The sequence below is a fragment of the Camelus ferus genome, chromosome 7 (assembly GCF_009834535.1).
Source record: "Camelus ferus isolate YT-003-E chromosome 7, BCGSAC_Cfer_1.0, whole genome shotgun sequence".
Classification (NCBI taxonomy): domain Eukaryota; kingdom Metazoa; phylum Chordata; class Mammalia; order Artiodactyla; family Camelidae; genus Camelus; species Camelus ferus.
This window is the reverse complement of record NC_045702.1, coordinates 46,772,941-46,795,161: the sequence shown is the minus strand read 5'-3', so window position 1 is coordinate 46,795,161 and position 22,221 is coordinate 46,772,941. Positions and strand designations below refer to the sequence as shown.

The window sequence follows — 22,221 nt, the reverse complement described above, 5'->3', positions numbered from 1 at the left end:
TCTCCAAAACAGCAGTCACCTGCCACATACGGCTACTGGGCACCTGGAATACAGCTTGTCTTAACTGAGAAGTGCTGCAGTGTTGAATGACACCAGATTTCAAAGACTTGAAGGGATAAAAACAGTGTAAGATTTTTTAAAGTCACTACTAGAAAAATTAAATTATATATATGGCTCACAAAATCTATTTCTTTTGGACAGCACTAGTTAAAGGATATAAATAACTTTGACAAGAATTGGGGGTGGGGTTGGGGGAGCATGAGGATGTGGAAAGCAGAGAGACAGCATAGCAGGCTCAAGGGAAGAAGTCTTGACCGCCTAGCTTTCTAACAGCTTTCCTGGACCAAGGCCTCACACCCTGGCAGCTTGGCCTGGGAAAAAAAGTCTGCAGCACTACATGCCTATTCATGAATGAGTCCACAGCTTGAGCCCAGCCCAACTGCAAACACTCTGGAAGCACCCATTTCCCAAATAGGTTGAATCTGAAACAGACTTGCCTGAACTCAGAGGGCAGTTTTACACAGAAAAAAGGGTGGTTACTACAAATGATTGTTGGTGTGTGGCCCAGCCCACCCAGGCCTCTTTAACCTGTACAATAGCTACAAAAACTCTGTTCTTGCAACAGGGAAAAACTCAACCCCTGTTAATGAAACAAACCTGGGTTTGTGTGTTGTCTACTTATTTATCAGCGTAAGAAAGCGTGTGCTCAGGTAGCCTGTCTGCAATGCTAGTACTGTGCACCGAGGAAGAAAGTCAGTTTTATCCTTAGTGACGGTCCTCCAGGACAGTCCTCTGGGCCCACAGCGCCAGCATCATATGGGAACTTGATAGAAACGCAGTTTCAGGCTTCACCCCAGACCCAGCGAATCAGAAACCCTGGAGGTGGGGCCCAGCCGTCCAGGTGATGGCGAGGGTGCACCCTGGAAGGCAGAGACCCACTGAGCTAGAGAAAGAGGAGGCCACGTAAAGGGAAGCCCCCGGGGCACTGAAACAAGTCCGTGGAAGTGCTGTCTGTTGCATCTGCCGTCACTGGAAACGTGTGCAGTGAGAGCCCACATTTTGGAGTCGGCACTACCTGGATTCACGGATGAGCTCTGTTTCCTACTGTGTGGCCTCGAGTAGTTACTAAGCTTTTCTGAGCCTGTTATTGCCATCTGAACAATGAGGAAAATAATACAGCCTAGGTACGACTGCTAATGTGTGGGGAAAGCTGCTTGTGGTTCATGGTACAGAGCAGGGGATTATCATTAGTTACATGACTGTAAGACAACAACACAGCTAGAAAAACACCCTGAGAGCTTCTGTGGTCTTGCCCTATCCATTGTTAGTATCTTATCTGTGCCCACATCACCCTTGCTCTTTTGATGGAAATTACTTATTTTCCATGATTAGTCAGTGAATCTACGATGATTTTATCTAATCGAATTCTTGCTTAATTGACTCAAAGTTTTATCCCCTCAGTTTCATTGACTCAGGTTTGACTCCAGTGAACTCACCATGTGCTTTTCAAGGGTTCCTACTTTCTTTACCTTCTGACAATATGACTTCAGAGGCTAGTATGATTGAGTGAAATCAATTTGCTGGTATTTATGTGCTGGGACCTCGATGCTGGCTCCTGGGTTTTCTGCTTTCCTGTCTATCTCATCAAATGCTTTGATAGCACAGACATCTGCTGAAGCGACTGTGACACGGGGATATGGAAGGGTCTGCTCAGGGTTTAGAAGCAGCAGGCTTTGCTCATAGTTTGTTTGTTTTTCCCCTGAGTCTTTGAAGAGAAGCATGGCCGGGAAGAGGTCACGTATCGAGAGGTATCATTTTCAAGGGACCTGAGATGGGCTGAGTCATCAGCAAACGTGCACCACGGTGGCTTTCCCCAACATGAACTACCAATCTGGGCAGCATCCCAGATTTGTCTAACAGACAGCAGAGATCAGGCCAAATTAGGAATCTGAAATCAAGAATCCCCTGGCTCCCACCTCCCACTAGTTTCCACTCTCAGGTAGTGAGTGCTTCTTTATCATTAATGATCTACTTTCAGTACCTTGTGCATAGGGGTGGATATCAGTGGTGCTAAGACTTTTTCACCTGTGGGGATCTCAAGTGAGCAGTAAAACCCGGATTTCACCTTTGGAAGGGATAGAAAATACACTTCCCACTTCCTCACTGCCAGCTCCGACTGCCACAGGGCTGCAGTTGGAGGAGGAAGCTGAGGACCCAGTTCCCTTCCTGTCTTCCTAGAGTGTAGAGTTCAGGTGAGCAAGGGAAGAAAGGTGGCAACTGCCGCAGGGGATGTGTATGTGGGGTGGGGGAGGAGGGAGGGGTGAGCTCCCTCTTCCTGGGAAGTTCCTGGCCATGAGAAGGACCCAAACCTTGTGATTTCAGCAAGCTGGGCTGCTCAAAGCTGCATCCACTCTTTCCTGGGGCGTGGCAGTGGAGAAGGCCTATTCATGAGCATTGAGAAGAGAATCAAGGACTTTCCCACTTCTTCCTAAATGTGTTTTTGACTGAGGGCCTTCTTCTATGGCTATGTCTAAGCTGCCAGTGAGGCTTACTGACTCTTCTTGATTTTCACTCCTGGGAGCTGTCTTTGAGTGAAATCCCTCCATCTCATTCAAAAAGGTGTCAACACACAAGCTCTCAGAAGTGCCTCTCTTGGCCTCCTGCTTAGGATGATAGCAGTAAAGAGATTACATCTCACAGCAAACTGCCGTGAATTAGTAATTGGCCTGAATCTCTAAGTCTGAAGCCATCCCGGCTGGAGCGGAAGTTGGGTGGGGACTGATTCTCCATGTCTGCTCAGGCAAAATGTGATGGAAGACAGCCTGATTACTGGATGTTTGCAGTCTCTCTTCTAGAGCAAAAATTCTTCAGCTTCTCGGCCTCTGCCCCAGAAGCTTCCTTTGGACCGCTTACGCACACCTTGCTACAAGACAAAATAATGATAACCATTGCCGTACAGTGAGTCCCTGCTCACTGTGAGTCACTCATGCAAGTACTGTCCCCGCATCACCTGCGATCTTCACGACAGCTTCTCAAGGAACAAACATATCGTAATGCCCCCTCTGGAGGACAGTGCTGAGCCCCAGGGAGGGGAAGCAACGCTCAAAATAACACTGGCCAAGGCCAGGATTTGAGCCCATGCTAGCCTGACTTAACAGTTGGTGCTGTTTCCTCCATCCTAAACCGTCTCCTATCTGGACCTCTTATTCCTAGGTTATGTCTGGTTTCATCAATGTAATAAAATAAACGTTGTTCATTCGTGAATGAAACAAAGTACATGAGACATGGGAGTCATTCAGCCGAAGAGTGTTGACTGGATGAGTGGACTGGGCCTGTATCAGGGCCCTCTCCTCCCACAGGCTCAGCCACAGGGGCATCTGAAGCCCAGGCCTGGAGTTTATGACTCGGGGTGACTCCAGGCTCCACTCTCCAAACCACCTCGCCGGCTGCCTGACCTCCGAGGACCTTATAGAATTAAGGCTTTGGGTGGTTCATGTTTCCTGCTAATGTTTCCCCAGAACGCAGACTCTGGTTTCCTTTTGTCTCGAGCCCATGTTGTGATGTAGCCAAATCTGGCTCCTTCGGGATCTAGTCCAAACCAGAGAGTGTGGACGGGATGCATGAGAGAGTACTGAAACCATTTAAAGAATGGACCTTTTTATTTTATTTATTTGTCTTAATGGAGGCACTGGGGAGTGAACTCAGGACCTCGTGCATGCTAAGCATGCATTCTACCATTGAGCTATACCCCCACCTCCCCACCAGGAATGGTCCGGTTTAAGTCATGAATACTGTAGAAACAGCTCAGGGGCACTAAGGACTACAGATGGCTAGAAAATACATTTTGGAGGTGAAAAAGGTGAAGATGTTGGTGAACACAAGGAGAACTTTGGTTTTCATTTCAAATGTGTTCATTGAGGCCCCCATTGATATATATATATACAGATATATATGTGTACACACACACACACACATACATATTTCCCTATAAAATTAGGAAGATGAAAATAAAAGACCTCTAGGGGTACACTATCACTTGACCTAATATGTCAAAAATGATTTTTAGATTCAAGGAATGGGGAAAATGGAGACCATAATTGTTTTGTTAAAGAAATTCCATCCTGGTTAGAAACCGCATATACAGAGCAAATGAAGAAGTGGGTTAATGACTAATTGATGTTGCTAAAATTGCCTTCATTCATCACTGAACTCAGATGGGTCCTTCTCCCAGGGCCCTATTATGCAAATTACTTAAACAGTCTTTTTAATCCTTGTGGCAGGAAAAGAGAGCTGTTTCTCTCCCTTAAAACTGTTTGCCTGACTAACTCCTGATTCCTAGACCCTGAGTAAGGCGCAGACATGACTTTCACTTGGGGTGTGGCTGTCCCTGTAGACAAGCAGACAGACCAGGATGCTCCAAGATGCTTGTGCTTTGCTGGCCTCCAAGACCCTGCATGCTTTCTACCTCCTACCACATGGCGGTTCCTTCTGTCTCCTTGGCTGCCTCTCCCCATCCTCCTGCTACTCAATTCTGGGTCCTCTTCTCTTTCCCTCACTCCTTTAGTGATTTCGTCAGTCTGGTGGCCTTCCATAGCACCTGTATGCTGAGGACTCCCAAACTGGCACCCCAGCCCACACCTCTCTCCTGCACCCCAGCTTCCCCCTCCACCTTGATGCCTCACAGCCTCCCCAAAAAGAGAATGCCTGGTCTTCCCCCCAACAATTCCACAGAGAGTCTTCCCAACACAGTTCAGGGCATCTGCACCCTCCCAGATGCTCCAGCTGAAGACCACAGTGTGGTCCTTGATGCTTTTCCTTCTCTGATACCCAGCCTACCATCTATCAGAACACCTGCTGACTTCAAAATATATCCAGAATCAAGCTCTTTTTCAATGCCTCCATTACACTGTCCTTCCCATTTCACCCAAAGGAAAAGCCAAGGTCTTCACAGCTGTCAACGGGGCCCTCTCACGACTTTTCTCTCTGACCTCACCTCCTGCTCCTCACCAGCCACACTGGCTGCCTTGCTGTTCTCAAAGCACACAGGGCACCTCCCACCTTAGAACCTTGGCACTGGCTATTTCCACCTCCTCAGGACTCTGTCCCATTGTCATCAGCTCAAGGAGGCCTGCCTGGCCACCCTCCAGGTCCCATGCCCACACTCCCAATTCCCTACTGGCGATATTTTTCACAGGTCTTGTCTTATGCTTCTTGTTTGTCACCTGTCTCACCCACAAGAACGTACACTCCTTGACAGCAAGGGTATTTTTCTGTGCCTAGAACAGTTTCTAGGCATGTGGTAAGTGCTTAATAAATGTCTATGGAATGAGTGAATGACCATGACACACACACCTGACATTGAATCTTAATAAAGGAAATAACCATCTCAGGATTCTTAGTACGCTGGGCTGACCTTCCAAACACAACCAAAGCCATTCTCCCGTGTAACCCTGAGCTCCGATGTTGCGGAAACGGCCGCATATATCTGCAGTGAAGCTGAGAGAAAGTGTGACAATTTCATTCTGCCTCTTGAATACCCAGCTCTCCACATTCTAGCAACTCTCCTAACCTAGCTTTGCCAAGAGACACATGCCGAACTTGAGGACCACATACACGACTTGAACACTTGGACAGGTATGTTTGATCATTGATTTCCCTTGGCCCAAATGATCATGGACTGACCTCAATACTCAAGAATTTCAGGGGGAAGGTATAGCTCAGTGGTAGAGTGTGTGTTTAACATGCACTGAGGTCCTGGGTTCAATCCCCAGTACCTCTGTTTAAACAAACAAACAAACCTAATTACCACCTCCCCAACAAAGGAAAAAAAAAGATAACCAAAATTTTTTGAAAGAATAATTTGACTGCATTACAAACATACTTTCATTGCACTGGCTTCCCTCAAGTATGCATAGTATTTACACTGACTGTTTTTGAATCTTGACTCCAGTAAGATTGTTTCTTAATCTCTTTCAGTTTCCTCATGTGTAAAATGAAGATTATGATAATGGTACCTACGTGTCACTTGTGGTGAGGACTGATTGAGTGAATAGATACGAAGTGCTTAGAACAGCGCAGGGCACACAGCTCAGTGCTCAGTAAACATTAGCCAATATTATCAGCATTGTTACTCTTGTTAGTAACATGAAACACAGTATCTTATTTGGCTTTTTAGTCTCAGCACCTAGTACAGTGCCTGGGACACGGGATGTGCTTAGGAAAAGTTTTCTGAATAGATGAATGAATGAATGAATGTAAGAGGATGAGCTTTTTCAGTGCAGAGGCAGTAAGTTTTCACTCCATTTAGCACAAACCCAGCACCTAAGAATTCTCTGGAAAGGCTGAGTTGGATTTTAAATGGATGGCACACAGGAAGATTTCTGCAGATACTTTGTACAGTGAAGAAAATTTTCAAAGAGCACAAAACAAAACTATTGAAAGCATTAAGGGAGTTGGCACTTAAGTGAGAGAGGGAGATGAATAGAGTCCAAACAGTCTAGAGAACAAAGAATACAGTCCATGACTTTGGTCAAATCTTTTGAACTTTTCTGGGTCTCAGTGTTCTTCAGTACCAACTGGGGTTGAATAGTTCCTGTGTGCTGAGAAAACTACACCAGACAATGCCTGCAAAAAACACAATTCAGGGCCTGGTGCCTGGTGATGCTCATTCAATAAATGCTGACTTAAAAAAGAGAATGTCTGGCACGTGCACTCCTGCACATGAGGCCCAGGGGCTCCAAGGGAGGGCAGAGAGCCCGGATTCATGAGATAAGAGCTAAGTCTCCAGGGAGCCAAATCTCTAGCCCCAGGTCTCTTCATGTTTGTGTATATAGATACCTTCACCGAAGTTGCCTCTTTTTTGTTCCCTCCAGCTCGTGACCCCAGGGGTCATCTAGATAAGCTCCCACTTCTATAACCAGAACTTCTCCATTTGTCATGTGTGAGGTATTTCTCCAAAACTTTTCAAACAAGTCCAGACGAGTCTTGGCCCTTCAGGAAACTTGAGTACAAAAACTGGGCCTTTTGCACTGGTTTCCTCTCCCCCATTTCCACTCCTGGACCCTCACCAAGTCTACGCAAGCAAGTGGATGGCAGAAAGGAGAGCTGGAGCTGACAAATCAAACACTAAATCACAGGTAGTATTCATCTTTGTGCTTGTCCAATATGGGACCAACTCCTGCCTTAGCTGGTTTCAGTCTGCCCAGCAGTTTATAACTGATTATCTCTGACTACTCTGTGAGGTCTGTGTGATTCCTCTTTCTTTTTTTTTTTAATGCCATATAATATTTTGAACTGACTGACTTCTCAGAAAACTTATGGTTGTTATTTGAGAGAAAAAAAATAGAAAGTTTTCTTGCCCTTGGAAAATTTCTGCCTCAGTGCTTTGGAGTAACTGAATAAGGAGAATTGGGAGAAGGATGGCGGCCATGGCTTATCTCTCTGCCTTTCAAAATTCAAGTTGAAAGAAAAAAAAAAAAAAAAAGTCAAGTTGAAAGCCATTATTACCGCTTTAAGGAGTTAGAAGAATACCAAACCAAGCACCTAAGTTTTTTCTCCCATGAATTTTGAAAAGCAAACTTAAAAGTTCTCATGCTTAAAATTTGAGAGAGGAAAACATCAAAAACAAAAGTGTAAAATGATGGAGGAGATAATTTCTGCAGTTTAGAAAATGTTCCTGTATTTTTTTCCATTTCATCTGATAAATGAAAAAGCCGTCAAAGGAAAATAATACAATTGTACAGAGCTCACCACCTCAGTGATCACTGAGTATCTTTATTCTCTAGTATCTCCATTTTGATTATGATAAATCAATTAGAAGTCTATATCAGGGATTATGATAAATCAATTAGAAGTCTATATCAGGGACTTTAGTGATATATTGGCCATGTATATACACATAAAGGTATGAGTATGTGTATAGACATATATTTGGTGACTCACTCTTTAAGAATCAACTTTTAAAATATTACTTGGAGCAGGAGTTGTTGGGGAGGATGGTAGGAAAATAAGAAGGACTCAGTCAGTCTTGTTTCCTACCAAATCTCAACACTGAGAAGTACATTCAGCAAATGTTTGTTGACTATATGGATAAATGAAATCATGCATTTAACCAGGATTGCATATTTAAATATGGTGGTAGTGTGTACCAGATTTAAGGAAGGAAATTCAAGCAACCAGGAGGAGGCTTCTGCAATGATGTGGGACACCCTGGTATTGCCATTCTGTAGCAGTTGTTGATGTTTTGACATTCATACTAGTTTTTAATTCTTCAAAAACAAACCATTGAACTTTCAACTTCTTTTTATTACCATGAAATCTGTGCACTAGACACCCTCACCTCATCCCTTGGCCACACCCCCACCACATTAGCCTTTCCCAGTTCCTAACTCACAGCCCATCCCTTGACCTTCACCTCATCCCTCCTTAGACCGTCCCACATCCTCTACCCTACCTTCCAGGTGCCCCCAAATCAAAATATCCTTGGTGTTCAAATAGCATCACCCAGTGTCTACACTCAGACCACCAATGGCCTGGCCAAGGGCGCTGGCTGTGGACATAGAAGGAAAGGCAGAGTGAGAGGAAATCAGAAGGAACAATCCACGAGACTTGGCAACAAAGTAGCTGTAGCAGAAGAGATGCAGAGCATGGCTAAGGAGGGCTCTCTGGTCAGCATGTGATGGGGAGGGTGGAGACAGAGGGGCAGTGCGGAGCAGGAGGGGTGTGAGAGCAAGAGAGGATGAGTTGGCTTGGGGCGTCCCAAGGTCAGTAGCAACGTCAAAGCCTGAGTGGCTTCATGCTGTTGCTGATTAGAAACAGCACAGATAGTACAAGATGTGTGGAACCCACACGCGTGGGGTCAGATTCTGGCAGCACTGAGGAGCAGAGCATCCCTGAGAAGGGGTCTCCAAATGAGGGCTGTGTTGAGGCTGCAGGGGCCTGGCTTCCAGAAGTGCCAGGCCACACTCCCCAGTTCCTACTGCTGAGGGCACCCAACACTTCCTTCCAACTATTTATTATCAATGCCCCTGTCAGTCTGCAGGCAGAGGAAGAGGCCAGTCTCATAAGCCATGTGTGGCTGAGGGAATTGTCAGAGCTTCATCTGAGGGAAAATCTTTATTCTTCTAAATCTCACTAATTCAAATGAAGAATTCTCCTAGGAGAAAGTTCTCTCCCCAGAGAGAAAGTGCAGCTGTGACTTGGAGACCTGTAGGCAAGTGTGCCGGGGCTGCTGTAGGAGACCACCCACAAACGGGGTGACGGAAGCAACAGGTATTGATTTTCTCACATTGCTGGAGGTGAGAATTCTGACATCAAGGTCGGTTCCTCCTGAGGGCAGGATCTGTTCCAGGCCTATCTCCTTGGCTTATAGATGTCTGTGTTTATATTCACCTGCCTTCTTCCTTCATCTTTACATTGTCTTCCCTCCATACATATCTCTGTGCCCAAACTTCCCCTTTTTATAAGGACACCTGTCATATTGGGCTTGCATCCACTCTTACGCCCTCACTTTAACTTGATTCCCTCTGTAAAGACCCCATCTCCAAACAAGGTCACATCCTGAGGTCCTGGGGATTAGGGTGTCAACATATGAATTGTGGGGGGGACACATCAATCCACAGCAGCAAGTCAGAGGGAAAGAACAAGTGCATGGGGACGTACCCGGACCAGGAGGGCTCCGTCCAAGCGGGCAGCACTAACGGTCATCGCCTTGGCCTCAGACCTTCGGAAATCCCCTGCATCTTGTTTTCCCAGTTCTCGTAATCTCATCCCACCAAAAAAGACATTTAAGTACATTCCATGCATTTCTGGGGAGAAGCTCACTCTGCTGCACTCTGTACAACGTGCTAACTGGGTTTTAACTGAAGTTGTTTCAGTGGTTTGGTTAAACTAAAGATCTCTAAGGCAATTCACCCATTCCTTAAGTCTAAACAAATCTGAGCCTGGTGTTTAAGACAGGGCACAGTGCTAGACCACCTAAAGCTCCATCTCCTTGGGGCAAATTAGGATGGTGATGAAAGTAGTTGGTGACCTTTTCCATTCTTGTCACTGCAGAGAAACCCTATGTTGCGTCTCTCCAAACTGGTGAAAGCCACTGCCAGTGAGGCAAAGGGTTTGCACTCAGGACAAGTAAATACAGGCTTGGGCACCAGTTCTGGCGGGGCCCCAGCAGTGGGCCAGGTACCGTGCTCAGCTGGAGGATTCACCTGTGAGTGGAGAGCTTGCTGGGAGGGAAAGGGAATTCTCACTTTCCCACAGGGAGGTGGAATTTACAGTGGGCAGGACTGGATGCTCAGAGACAGGAGACCAAACCCGCTGCTTTCAACCACAGTGCATGTTTACTGGTTGTACGAATGTTTTGATTGGTAGGTTTTCACGCCATACCAGTCGCTAAATACGTTTTTTTTTTTAATCCCTGGGCATGAGCATATGGTTGGAGGGAAATTGGGAAGGGGGTGGAAGTGGTAACAATAGGCTTTAGATGGTTACAGAGGTTAGAGAATTCGCTTGAGGAAAATGATCCAGATTCAGCACTTCTCAAACATCTTAGTACCGCTGTAAAACTTTTCCACTCTAAAAACAATGCAGTTTATATCTACACGTTAAAATTAAAATCAAAGAATATTTATAACAGGTGTTCATTCATTGAATATAATAACTAACACTTTACATGTTAACATAAATAGCATATTTTTCATGAAAATTAACTATATTTCCTCCCCCCAAAATGTAGCAAGAAGACTGTCATGGGTTTTGTTTTTGAAAGTTTATTTAATGTCTGGACTCAAAGAAGACAGCTAGAATCTCATATCTACTTCTGCAATCAATCTTTTTGTTATATGTTTTAGCTGAAGTATGTTATGCTGTTTTAGCTGAAGTATTTGAAGAAAATCCAGCCTTACACATATATGTCATTGGAAAAGGCAGGATTTTCTAGATCTCTTGAAAAGAACCCAGGATTTTCCATGGGTCCTCTCATCTCACTTCGAGAACCACAGAACTAATGGTCGTATAATCTTTTTACACCCTGCAGTTAGAAGACCTTCTCTTCTAAGTACACTGTAATGAGGAGATTTCAAACTTCAGGATTTTAATCCACAATATACATTAAAAAATTAAATTTGTCAGCATCATGTGCATACCCATAAAGTCTCAACTCTTTCTACCTTCACACTGGAGGCATCACCTTTGTGCTACAAGTCACTGTCTTTTACATTGTTTGCAATAAGTCAGTTTAAAAAATTGATTAGAAACAATTACCAGATACCTATATTTAATTACGAGACATAGCTTCATTTTACGCTTCCAACTCAGAAGACCCAGACACTCTTAACTATGCACTTACAAATAATATCAAAATATGTATGCATAAACCGTAAGCAATGGGAAGTATTTTGTGAATTTTGTAATACCTTCTCTTTTTCTTGGCCTTTCGAGGAACTATGTCATGTGAATCATGGTGACCACTGATAACGCAAAGGAAGATAAAGGAAACTGGGTTCATTGCCCAACTGTTTCAAGCCCAACCCTAATTAGCAAATTGTGGCTCTCTTTGCTGACCAAGGGGGCTTGACCTTAGCAAGACTCTGGGTGTAGCCACAGGAGACTGACCCACAAAATCTTAGTAAGGTAGAGACAGTCTTACCTTGAAAGCAGCCCACAAGTTGCTTTTCTGAGCCAGCGGTTTGTAGAATATCATGCTGCTACGTAATACGGTTAACAAGGGTGACTGAGTTAGAAGAGACCTGGCCACAGACGCCAAAACGTTTAAAGAAGCCCACCACAAAGTTAAGTCTTGGTAACAATAGTTCTAGCCCGAGTCTCAGCCCCAGTGCACAGAAGGAAGGAGGAAGTGGAGGGAGAGAAGCACTCCCTCAACCTTTTCCAGAAAACAACGCTGACCTGAGACCATACCAAGCATGAAAGGCCCACTTCCACCAACCTTTTGCACCCTCTGCCACCTCGGAAGGTCCCTCTTCCTGAATGCCCAGTGCAGACCACTGCCCTTGTCCTGTCACTCAGGCTATGATCTCTCCAGTGCTATCCCCCTAGCTCAGTTGCCCTTCCTTTCAGCCTCAGTATCCAAACTCTGGTCCCTCACCTGGGAGTCCCAACAAGATCGATGTCCCTTGTATGTTTAACCTTCAAGTTTTCAGTACACCTCTCCTGAGCCCTGCCTTGTCCTGTTCTCTGTGCTCAGCCCTGAGACGCAATCAGTGTTCCTGCCACCCTATCCCCTTTACCAGGGCCATTTGCATCTTTAGAAGTCAGTTTAATTGATGGTCCTTCAGTAGAGCAGCACAAAGAGAAGTGAAAACACTCACATGCTGTGAAGGGAAATGTTGGGGACCGCAGAGAGGTCACGAGGACATCTTGCACTGTCACCCCCAAAGTTACCTAAGCTATTCCTGTCAAGAGAAAAGGGTCATGCCCCAGGCAATTTGAGTCTCTGATTTGGTGTGAATTCCCCTACTCCCCTTACTAGAAAAGTAAGTGAAGTTTTTTTTCTAGATTTATTTGAAGAAAAGCCAATAGCAGTTCTTTTAGCTTTAAATGAGGATTTTTAATGCATGGCCTATGATATCTGACATTGTTACCCCAGGTCTGCTGATGGGGTCTAAAGAAAAAGCCAAGAGACCCTAGAAAGGTGTTGCCAACTGAGTGTCAATCAATGTGTCTTTCCCACAATGACAAGGTGTTTTTGTACTTGTAAAATACAAAAGGGAAAGGATACCTTTCTTTCTGCCCCATTGCAAATCATCGAGTTCATGGCAGTGTCTGGCAGGCTGAACTTTTCTGACACCACACTCTCCTTTCCTTTGTGGTTTGCTTTTTCTTGGTAGTGATTCTGTTCCATAGTTTTCTTTCTCGGTCTGTTCCTCTCTCGGATGTTATGTAGCAATCCAAAGTCAAGTATGACTCTCCACTAAATCGTAATAAAGATGGCACTGATCCGCATCTTGATTGTATCCATCAGGAGACTGATGTCCAGACAGATTTCATATGGAGAAGAACTAGCTGTCTGGGTTTCCTGGGATCACAGATTGATTTGGGCTCATGGAAGGTTTTATAACCCCAGCTAGGTCCTGGAGAAGGTCTCATGTGCCAGTCAAAGGCTGCAGGAGACATTTCTTTCTCAATTCTATTGTCCCATGAAGAAGGTTAGGCAGACACAAAGGGAAAAAGCAGCATGTTTACTCTTAAAGAAATATTAAAGCAATTATAATTATTGGATTGCATACAGAGATTAAGGACATACAGGAATAGGAATAATAGAGATAATGTGGTTTATTTTAAAGTGTAAACACATATATACTCATGTTTTGTGGAGCAATAGAGGAAAATTTCTTCTGAAAGAGAAAATAAGCTTAGGAAAGCCAGACTCATGAATTCATGCACATTCCTGGCTTTATGACCCCAGGGTTTTATTCAGTTAATGGTAACTTTCCACACTAGGCTACCAAAATAAGTTTCCATTCTGAAGTTGTTACTGCAAAGTAAGTAGCTTAAGTTTTGCTCTCACACCTCACCGGATATTAATCTTTCAGAGTTTTTGCCCTCCCTTTTGCAATGTTCCTAATTTTCATGCTTCTTATTGAGAAATGGCTGCACAACTGAGGACATCCTGCTTGGTCAGCAGTATTACTTGTTCTGAATGGCAATTCTCAGGAGATGTGCCTCCGCTGTGACTGCTGCTTTGGGGAACAAGCCATGTGCCCTAGCAGTTCTGAGGTTTGTTGCATTCAGTTCTATTTCTTTGACTAATCATGGTCTTAAATAGCAGTGGTCATTCAGTGTTTGTTCTCTGATAGAATTGTCATTTCTTATTTAGAAGCACTGGACATTTTTAGAGGTGGTTCCCTCGTATATGTACTTTTACATCAAGTGATGGAAGAAAACACATTTTAGGAGCCCCAGATACTCAATGAAGCACCATCACATTGAGTAGAAACCATTGTATGGGGGGGGAGGTGATTTGAATGAATAGTGGTCCCAGCAGGATTTGTTTTTGGACTATGACTTCTCACAGGACTTTGTGGATTATTTTGTTAGTGCCAAGAAATCAGATCAGGGACAAACATGAGCAATTTTTCTGAGGTTCATACCATTGAAGGTTATTTCTTTATTTAAAGGGGAGAGTTCGTTCCAAATTGGGGAAAATTAAAAAATAGCTTGGAGGACTTAAGTCCTAACTCCATTGCTATCTATTACTATGGAACAAATCACCCTAAAATTTAGTGCCTTCAAACAATAGCCAAGTTATTATTCATAATCCTGGGGTCAGGAAGTCAGACCCAGCTCAGTGGGATGGTTCACCTCTGTTCCATATGGTGTTATTTGAGGCAGATCAGCTGGGGCTGGAAGATGAGAGATGCTTCTGTGCTTAGGGTACTGCTGCTAGCTGAGGGCTGGGATCACTCCTTTTTCCTCCAAGAGTCTCTGTCTCCCCATGTGGTCTCTCATCATTCAGTGTTCATAGTTACATTGAGGTAGCTTGGAAGTAGCTGGAAGTCTTCTTACAGCCCAGAAGTCATGCAGGGTCATGTCTCCCATATTCTACTGATCAAAGTAAATCACAGGGTCAACCTAGATTCCAGTGGAAAACAGACTCCACTTTCTGGCTGGAAGGAATTATTGATGGCCATTTGTTTGCTGAAAAGCTGCTACAGTGGCTGGCTCCCAACAAGGTGCTTCATATTCCTTCACTTAACAAATTAATATTGAACAATTGTCTCAAAAAATAGGGTTACCTTATTTTATTGACTCTTAAATATTACCAGTTGTAATACGCACATTGTTTTATATACCCTTTAAAAAGAAAAAGGCCACCAAGTAAACCATGACATGGCATAAATTGTGATGCATCTCAAATTCAGAGATATTAAAGGTGGGGAAAATGTACGTGTTAGAGTCAGTGAAAAATGGCAAATATCTGATATAGAACAGAGTTCTGAAATGAATGGATAAAAATCCAGCATTTAGAAACTAGTCATTATTTTTATCTCTGGCTCCATTAAGTGAGTATCAACTCTCATAGTTCTCATTCTGACTAAGGCACTCATCCCAGCCATGGCCTGATAGAACAGGGCCTTAAGGGATCATTATCTACCCCTTAACCTCCTCATCAAACTGGGGAAAGACAACCCATAGGAATCAGGTGAATAATTGAGTATTTACAGCTCAAAGAACAAAGTTACACTATGTTGGGAAGCTGATCCCTACTTCTCGTTGCTTTGCACCACTCAGCTCAATCAATACACCTAGTCCTTCTACTGCCTGTTTGGTTTTCTTTTAGTTCACTACTTTCACAATGGCTTCATAGATGCCATATACTAAGTCATAAAAGCAGTTATTACTGTATTTCCAAATTTAATCAATGTTTATTGGATCCCTACCTTGTGCCACACAGTGTGCTAGATGCTACAAAGGTCAAAAAGACAGACACGCAGCCTTCCATCTCATAACTACTGTCTGAAGAGGGAGACAGGCAGTGGAAAGTGCAATAAACATCTTACATCATGAGGGATCCTGTAAGTACTATGAGGGAAATAAAGAAGGTGAAGAGGGGAAATAGGAGGAAACTCTTTCATACAGAGATCATCATGGAAGAACATTCTGACAAAGGGATGTTTAAGCAGAGACCTGTGAAAAGAACAGCCATGTCAAAAGCCAAGGGAAGGTGGTCCAGACCAGACAGAAGACATAGCAAGTACAAAGGTGCTGAGGTGGCAACGAGCTTGGCATGTTCTTGGAACTGGAAGTACACTGGTATAATTGGAGTACAGGAGCAAATTTCTCTAAAAATCATAAAACACATCCAAAATGCATGTTCAAATTTTTTCTATGTTCTACATAGGCAAAACAAACCAAAAGTCTTTAAAAAAACAAAAAACAACAAAAAGCAACTGGACATATAAACATCTCTGGGAGGGAAAAATGGACCCTGAGTTTTGTTCTTTTACTTCTTAGACTAAGATGAGACTGTTATTTTTGGATTTATATGCACCTATTCACTAAGTCAGTGTTTCTTAAATATGAATAATGAAGCATCTCATTTGAGGAAAAATATTTTAAATTGTCAGTGTTCACTTAAATCATTTTAATTATAATGATTCTTTAAGATGAATGAAGTGTAAATGCCTTATGCTCACAGCTCTTACGCAAATTTAAAACTAAATCAAGTTCACAAATTAAATAGCAACTAAGCTACAAAACCAATAAAATACAAATTACTGACATGAATTGAGAGTAATGGATGGTGTTATTTGCTGCCACTGAATTGCTGATGCTTGATTACTAGTGTTCTGTATCACTTGTTGCAAACTAGGACCATCATTTGAACCATTATTGTTATCATCCTCATTGCTTATCTTTTTCAAAAATAAGCTTCCTTTTAACAACAGATCCATTGTCTTGAAAGGTCATTGAGCACACTCCAAAATACAATATTAAAATTAAAAAATACTATTTAACCAAAAAATTCTTTGTTTTTTACTACTACATTTATATCTAACCATTGCTAATTTGTGTTAGCTATTGACTTTGTGAATATGTATGACTGGTCAGCTCTGGGGTCTTTATGGTCTCACATGCCAATGATACAGGCCATCCCATTCTCCCACCACCTTTCTCTATGGAATGACTTGTGAAAGCTTAGAGTGTATGATGTAAGGTAATTTGGCTTCACTTGGTATTAACATGACCAAATGTTCAGAGCAAGTGCCCTTATGAAATTGCATGGAGTCCTTCGACAAGAGGAGCAGTCTGAGAGTTCCAGAATATGCTATTACTTTAAGATGGCCATAAAAATGAAAATCCAAAAATGTTTAATTCCTATAGATTTTGTGGACTCAGGAAATATGCCAGAAGAGTCCAGGCTGAGAAATAGTACACATACTAATAGTGGGGTCAAATGGAAGAATAGGTCATCCAAACTGTTTTACAGCATCAGGAACAATCAACCCAATATGGTTATAACCAGACTAATGCATGCCACAGGGACACAGCATGGGATACTTCGGCAGCTTAGAAAGAATGTGAATAAGGAAGCATTAGAAAATGTACTAACTAATAAAAATGATTAACACTTACTATGTGTCTACAGTATCAGGCATTGTGTTAAGTAACTAATAAATATTAATGATGGTTTTTATTAGCTGCCACAGACATATCCAACAGAATCATATGGTTCTGATTAGGTAACTTTAAAAAAAAGGTAGGAGGGTAATTTGTTTCTAATTTACCAATATCAGGTCTAAGAGTCTAAAGATCTCTGAAGAGAACTTTCCTGTCCAATTTCCACAGACCCAGTATTTCCCTGAATTTCAGACTTGAGTATCAGTACACATCTCAGACTTAGGGCATCAGTGATAGATGGTGTCCCAAGATGGCTGCCAACAGCTCTTTCCTTCCCTGTACATGGATACTGCTCCTTGCACCAAGAAGTGAAGTCCTACTCCTCTTCCCTTGAATACGGGCTGGGCTGACCAGTAAAATACAGCAGAGATAACAGTTCAGAACTTGTAAAGCTAGATCATAAGAATCCATTTGAAACTTCGGCCTGGCTCTCTTGGAATGCAACTACCTGGGATACTTGCTCTTGGAAGCCAGCTGCCCTACTGTAAGAAGGTCAAGCAACATGCATTGGCACTGCCATTGACAGCTCCAGCTGAGCTCCCAACAAATGGCCAGCATCAACTGGCCTTTCTCCATTCCCTAACATGGCATTAGTTTTCTTCATCTTATTCCTGTCATCCACCTTTGCTTACAGTCTATTTGGCCCCACTCAAAGGGAAACTCCATGAGGACAAGGATTTTATCTGTCTTGTTCACTGATATATCGAGTGCCTAGAATAATGCTTGACAGATAGTAGGGCCTCAGTAAATATTTTTTGAATGAATGAATGATCCCTGGACCTGTCTCGGAAAGGGTCAATACGTACTGATGTGCATCTGCCTTCCTGACATTTAAGCTAATGTTTCCCCTACTTCCTGCAGGTCTGAACATCAACACGCAAGGCTTTTCCAGACTGACATGGGGTAGAAAGGAGCCCACCTCATTCCCATGTATTTCACACTACTTATATTTGGCCTCAATACCATCTGGGTGTTAAATTCACAGTAAGTGACCACAAATCCTTCTCCCAATCCTAACTTCCTGGAGCTCAGGTTCAGACTGGACTTTGTAGAAGAGCCCATGCAGGTCCAGGTGGCCGATCCTGGTCATTCACCTATTTAATTAATGTCAGTAGATCCCCTACTGTGTCTCAGGCCCTGTACAGAGGGCTGGTGATATGTTAGGGAATAAGACAGACTGGGCTCCATCACTCAAAGCTAGCATTTTAAGGGATACCTGAAAGATAAGGTAACTGTGGAATAATGGTCAAAGACACCAAGGAGGCCACCTTGAAGCACAGCCTTGGGGTGTGAAATGGAGCTCACAGCCCTCCTACTTCAGTTCAGACTGGGCTCTGTGGGGTACCCCAGAGCACCCTTGGATCCTCAAAGGTCCTGCAGCCTTTCATCAACCTGAGACTATACCAGCTTTCCTACTGTAACTGCCCCTTGTAGATAATAAAACCTCACATTTGTATGGTACTCTGAGGAATGATAACAGCCAGCATCTATTGGTCCCTAGCACCACGAAGAGCACAGAACAGCATCCCATTCTCATGTGCTTCACAATTAACTTGGGAGGTGGGGGCCATCTTCGTATTTACAGGTAAAAAACCAGAAGCTCACAGAGGCCCAATGATCTGTCACACAGCTAACATAGAGCATTCAGAATTCAGATCTGCCTGACTCCAAAACTCAAGGCTTTTTCCTTAACACCACATTGCTGTCTATTAAAAATTATAGTAAAATGCCTTGGTGTCAATACTTTTAAAATTTCATGTCTATTATCTCTTCTTGCCATTATGTATCCTTCTAAGTCAGCAAAGCCAAGGGTTGCTATCCCCATTTTAGAGAAGAGAAAATTCAGTCCAATGAGACAAGTATAATAGAAGTCATTTATGACTACCAGGCAGGACTGTGTACTCAAAAGTACAGCACTCCCCCGCCAAAAAGAAGTATGGCCCACATCAGCTGCCATTGCACCCAGCATACATAAAGATTTAATTCTTTGGTTAATGATCTGTTTAAGTCTCCAACTGCTTCTTATTAAAATATTAAGAGGGCTTATACTCCAAGCAAATTGTCACGTACCATCTTATCAGGGTCTGTCTGAGAGTCAGCAGAGAAGGTTATTTCTTCTAATGTAAGGCATCCATAGAGTAGAGTTCTAGGCACAAACTCCTTTTTCAGAAAACTACTTAGACTGGGCCCTAACTGGAGACACTCCTTTATTGGCAGCGGTTACCTGACTACATTAACAAGTGAGCCAGCCAGACCCAGAACCCCTGGCCTCCTGACCCCAGAACTTTTTGTGTCTGTACGACTCATCTACTGCCTTGAGCTCACTCTAGTTTGAATTCATTATCTTGGCACTCCAAGGGGACCCATGCAGTACCTGAGGATCTACAGCTAACCAGGACAGACCCAGAGAAACAGCAAGAGGGCTCTCAAACTCTGTCTGGTGCAAGGATTCATGTTCTTTTGAATTCGTTCTTACTCTGTAAATATTTTGACTTCAAGGGTGTGTTACTGCGATGGAATCATTTGCAGTAAATAGAAGGCCAGCAACAGAACCTTCTTACATCTCCCTGCTGGAAGATGGAAGCACCACGCCAGTGGGCTCCGAATCCCCAGGACAGATACATGCGTGGCTTGGGGGTCCTTCCTCGATAGTCTTCTCGAGGTGACATTGGCTGTCGCCAGCACACTTGTGGAGCGCCACATAACCAAGATGCTTTGCCCACACACTGCGAGGGCCCTGGGAAACCCTGTGTCAGAGCCAAACAGCTGTAACCCTTCAGGCCTTTCAAAGCATTTCTAAAGCCCGGAAGAGCAGTGTTTTATCTGTATTTACCCAGGACCTCAACAGCAAAACCACACTCATGAAAATTTTCAGCAACTGGGGCTGTCAGAAGAGCAAGACACGTGACTAAATACACCTAGGCCAGTTTCCCTGCACTCCTATGCAGGGCTTGTTTTTGCTTTGCTTTGTTTTTAAATCTTCTTACCTTCAAAAAGCAATCAGATTGAAGGAAGTAAGCACTATAATAATAATAAACATCCTTCCTCCATCATGAGTTATTATGGAAATTTTTCCTGTATTTATTTTCTCTAGAATTCCTAAATTACTATGGTACACATTCCCAGAAAAACTTTCAACTGAAGATTCCATGATGGGGGTCACTGCCTCACAGAAGAAAATAGATGCAATTGCCCAGAACCATTGAAGTCCTCTTCTTACTTCTTAGGTTTGCTAGCTAATCAGTCTCTCTAGACAAACTCAGATCTGTGATTTTCTTTTTCGAAAAGAATAAGAGACATTTAACTAAGGTATCTCAGGGACAAATTGCATATAACAGTGTCTAGCAGATATTACATGCTCAGTGTGTTAAGTGCTTTATGTGCATCATCTCAGTGAATTCTCACAACAACCTTGTCAGGTAAACACTATCACTGCCATCAGCATCGTCATTACCTCCTCTTACAGATGAGGACACAAAAGACACAGCATGTGTTAGGAATCAGCCCCAGGTCATGAAGAATGGGGGTTCAAACCGGAATCCATCTGCCTGCAGAGCCAGCAAAGGTAACCACTGTGCTCTTTCGGTTTGATTCAGAGGTTGACACCACAGTAGGCACAGCATCCATTAGCAAATAAGGGCAGTTCCCAACTTCCGGTGATCCAATTTACTAACAGTACACATATTTGGACTCCCAGTTGCAGAACCTCCCTACACCCTTAGTCCCCCTGCTATTGACACTTCTGCGAAGGGAGCCCCCTCCTTCCTTCCACCAGGGGACTCCCCGCCCTTCCCTGATTCCCCTCCTCCGCCGCTGTGCTTTCTGTAGGGGTGGGTGAGGGAGCTGCTGCTGTGTTACCAGCACTGCAATTGACTTTATCAAAAATTTCGTCGATGTCCCTGCAATCTGCTCTCCAACAGTATGATTTCCATAGGAAAACAATATGTTAGTTTCAAACAATCAACCTACAAATGAGCCCTATCCATTCAAACTGCCTGTTTAAGATCTTGTTATAGTGAAAATTCCTATCTAACCTTATCTCTCCAATCCTAACAGTGAAAACTGTAATGTCAGGATGAAGTTAAGTCATAGTTTCCTGTTTCACTTTTTACTGTACTTATGTAAAGCCATCATTAGTGCAGTTTCCCAACACCAGAAATTATTAGTCATTTCAGAGTTTAATGGCACATTTTGCGAAATCCTCTCCAATGCAAAACCACACAGCATCTGGGTTATCTGTTCTGTGTTTCCTACCAGCCCTTCACCATTTTGAAATTATTTGGTACTTACTTTTCTGTCCATGCATTGAAAATGAAGCATTTTGATTCTTCACACTTTTCTTCTCTTTATATTCTTTTAGGCTTGTCCTTGAGATGTTCAATCTTAGTTCACTGAAATGAAAATTAAAAAAAAGAGAAAAACCAAAATTTCTTGTAATCTCTTTTAAGTTGTGAAAGTAGTACATGTAACTCATTAAAATTAGTTTCTTTTAACCAATAAAAAATCATCTTTTGGACTTCAATCTAATGAATCAATCAGAAAAGAAAATTGCATTGGTTGTTCTGAAAATGACTTTCTTGCATAAAATATACCTTTAGTGGTAATAAAGCTATCTACAAACTTGAGCACACATCAGAATTACCTGGAAGGCTTGTAAAAACACACATTGCTGGGCCCCACCCTTAGAGTTTCTGATTTAATAGATCTAGGGTGGGGCCTGGGACCAGCATTTCTGACAAGTCTCCAGGTGAAGTTGCTGCTGTTGGTGGGAAGACGACACTTCTGTAACCAAGCAGGACCCTATGGGGCTGTCCTGGAACAGACCGCCCCACCTCCCACCAAGTCCTCTGCCTGACTTCTGTCTGTGGACAAACTTTAGTGTACTAGGCTTCCCCGAGTTCCAAAGAGTATATTTAATCAGAGAAGTGAGAAAATGAAGGGAAAAAAAGGAAAACAGTCATGCAAGACAAAATAGTAATAGTTTAACCATTAAACAAAGTCAAGGACCTTAATTCCTCTGCAAGGGCTATAGATAATATTCTGTTGTTTTGAGCTGTTTTGCAGATACTGAAACTCCCATCAAGT

The 22,221-nt window shown here is 43.1% G+C and overlaps 1 protein-coding gene across 2 annotated transcripts in view; it reads right to left on the bottom strand.

Moving 5' to 3' along the window:
* The window catches only part of RAPGEF5 (Rap guanine nucleotide exchange factor 5), a 353,892-nt gene extending 332,365 nt beyond the window's left edge, over positions 1 to 21,527 (bottom strand). For both annotated transcript variants that reach the window (XM_032483865.1, XM_032483867.1), the window contains exon 1: positions 21,427 to 21,527. In XM_032483865.1, coding sequence (XP_032339756.1) covers positions 21,427 to 21,456 — 30 coding nt within the window. In that variant the 5' untranslated portion in view covers positions 21,457 to 21,527. The remainder of the gene's footprint in view (positions 1 to 21,426) is intronic.
* Between the last annotated feature and the right edge of the window lie 694 nt (positions 21,528 to 22,221).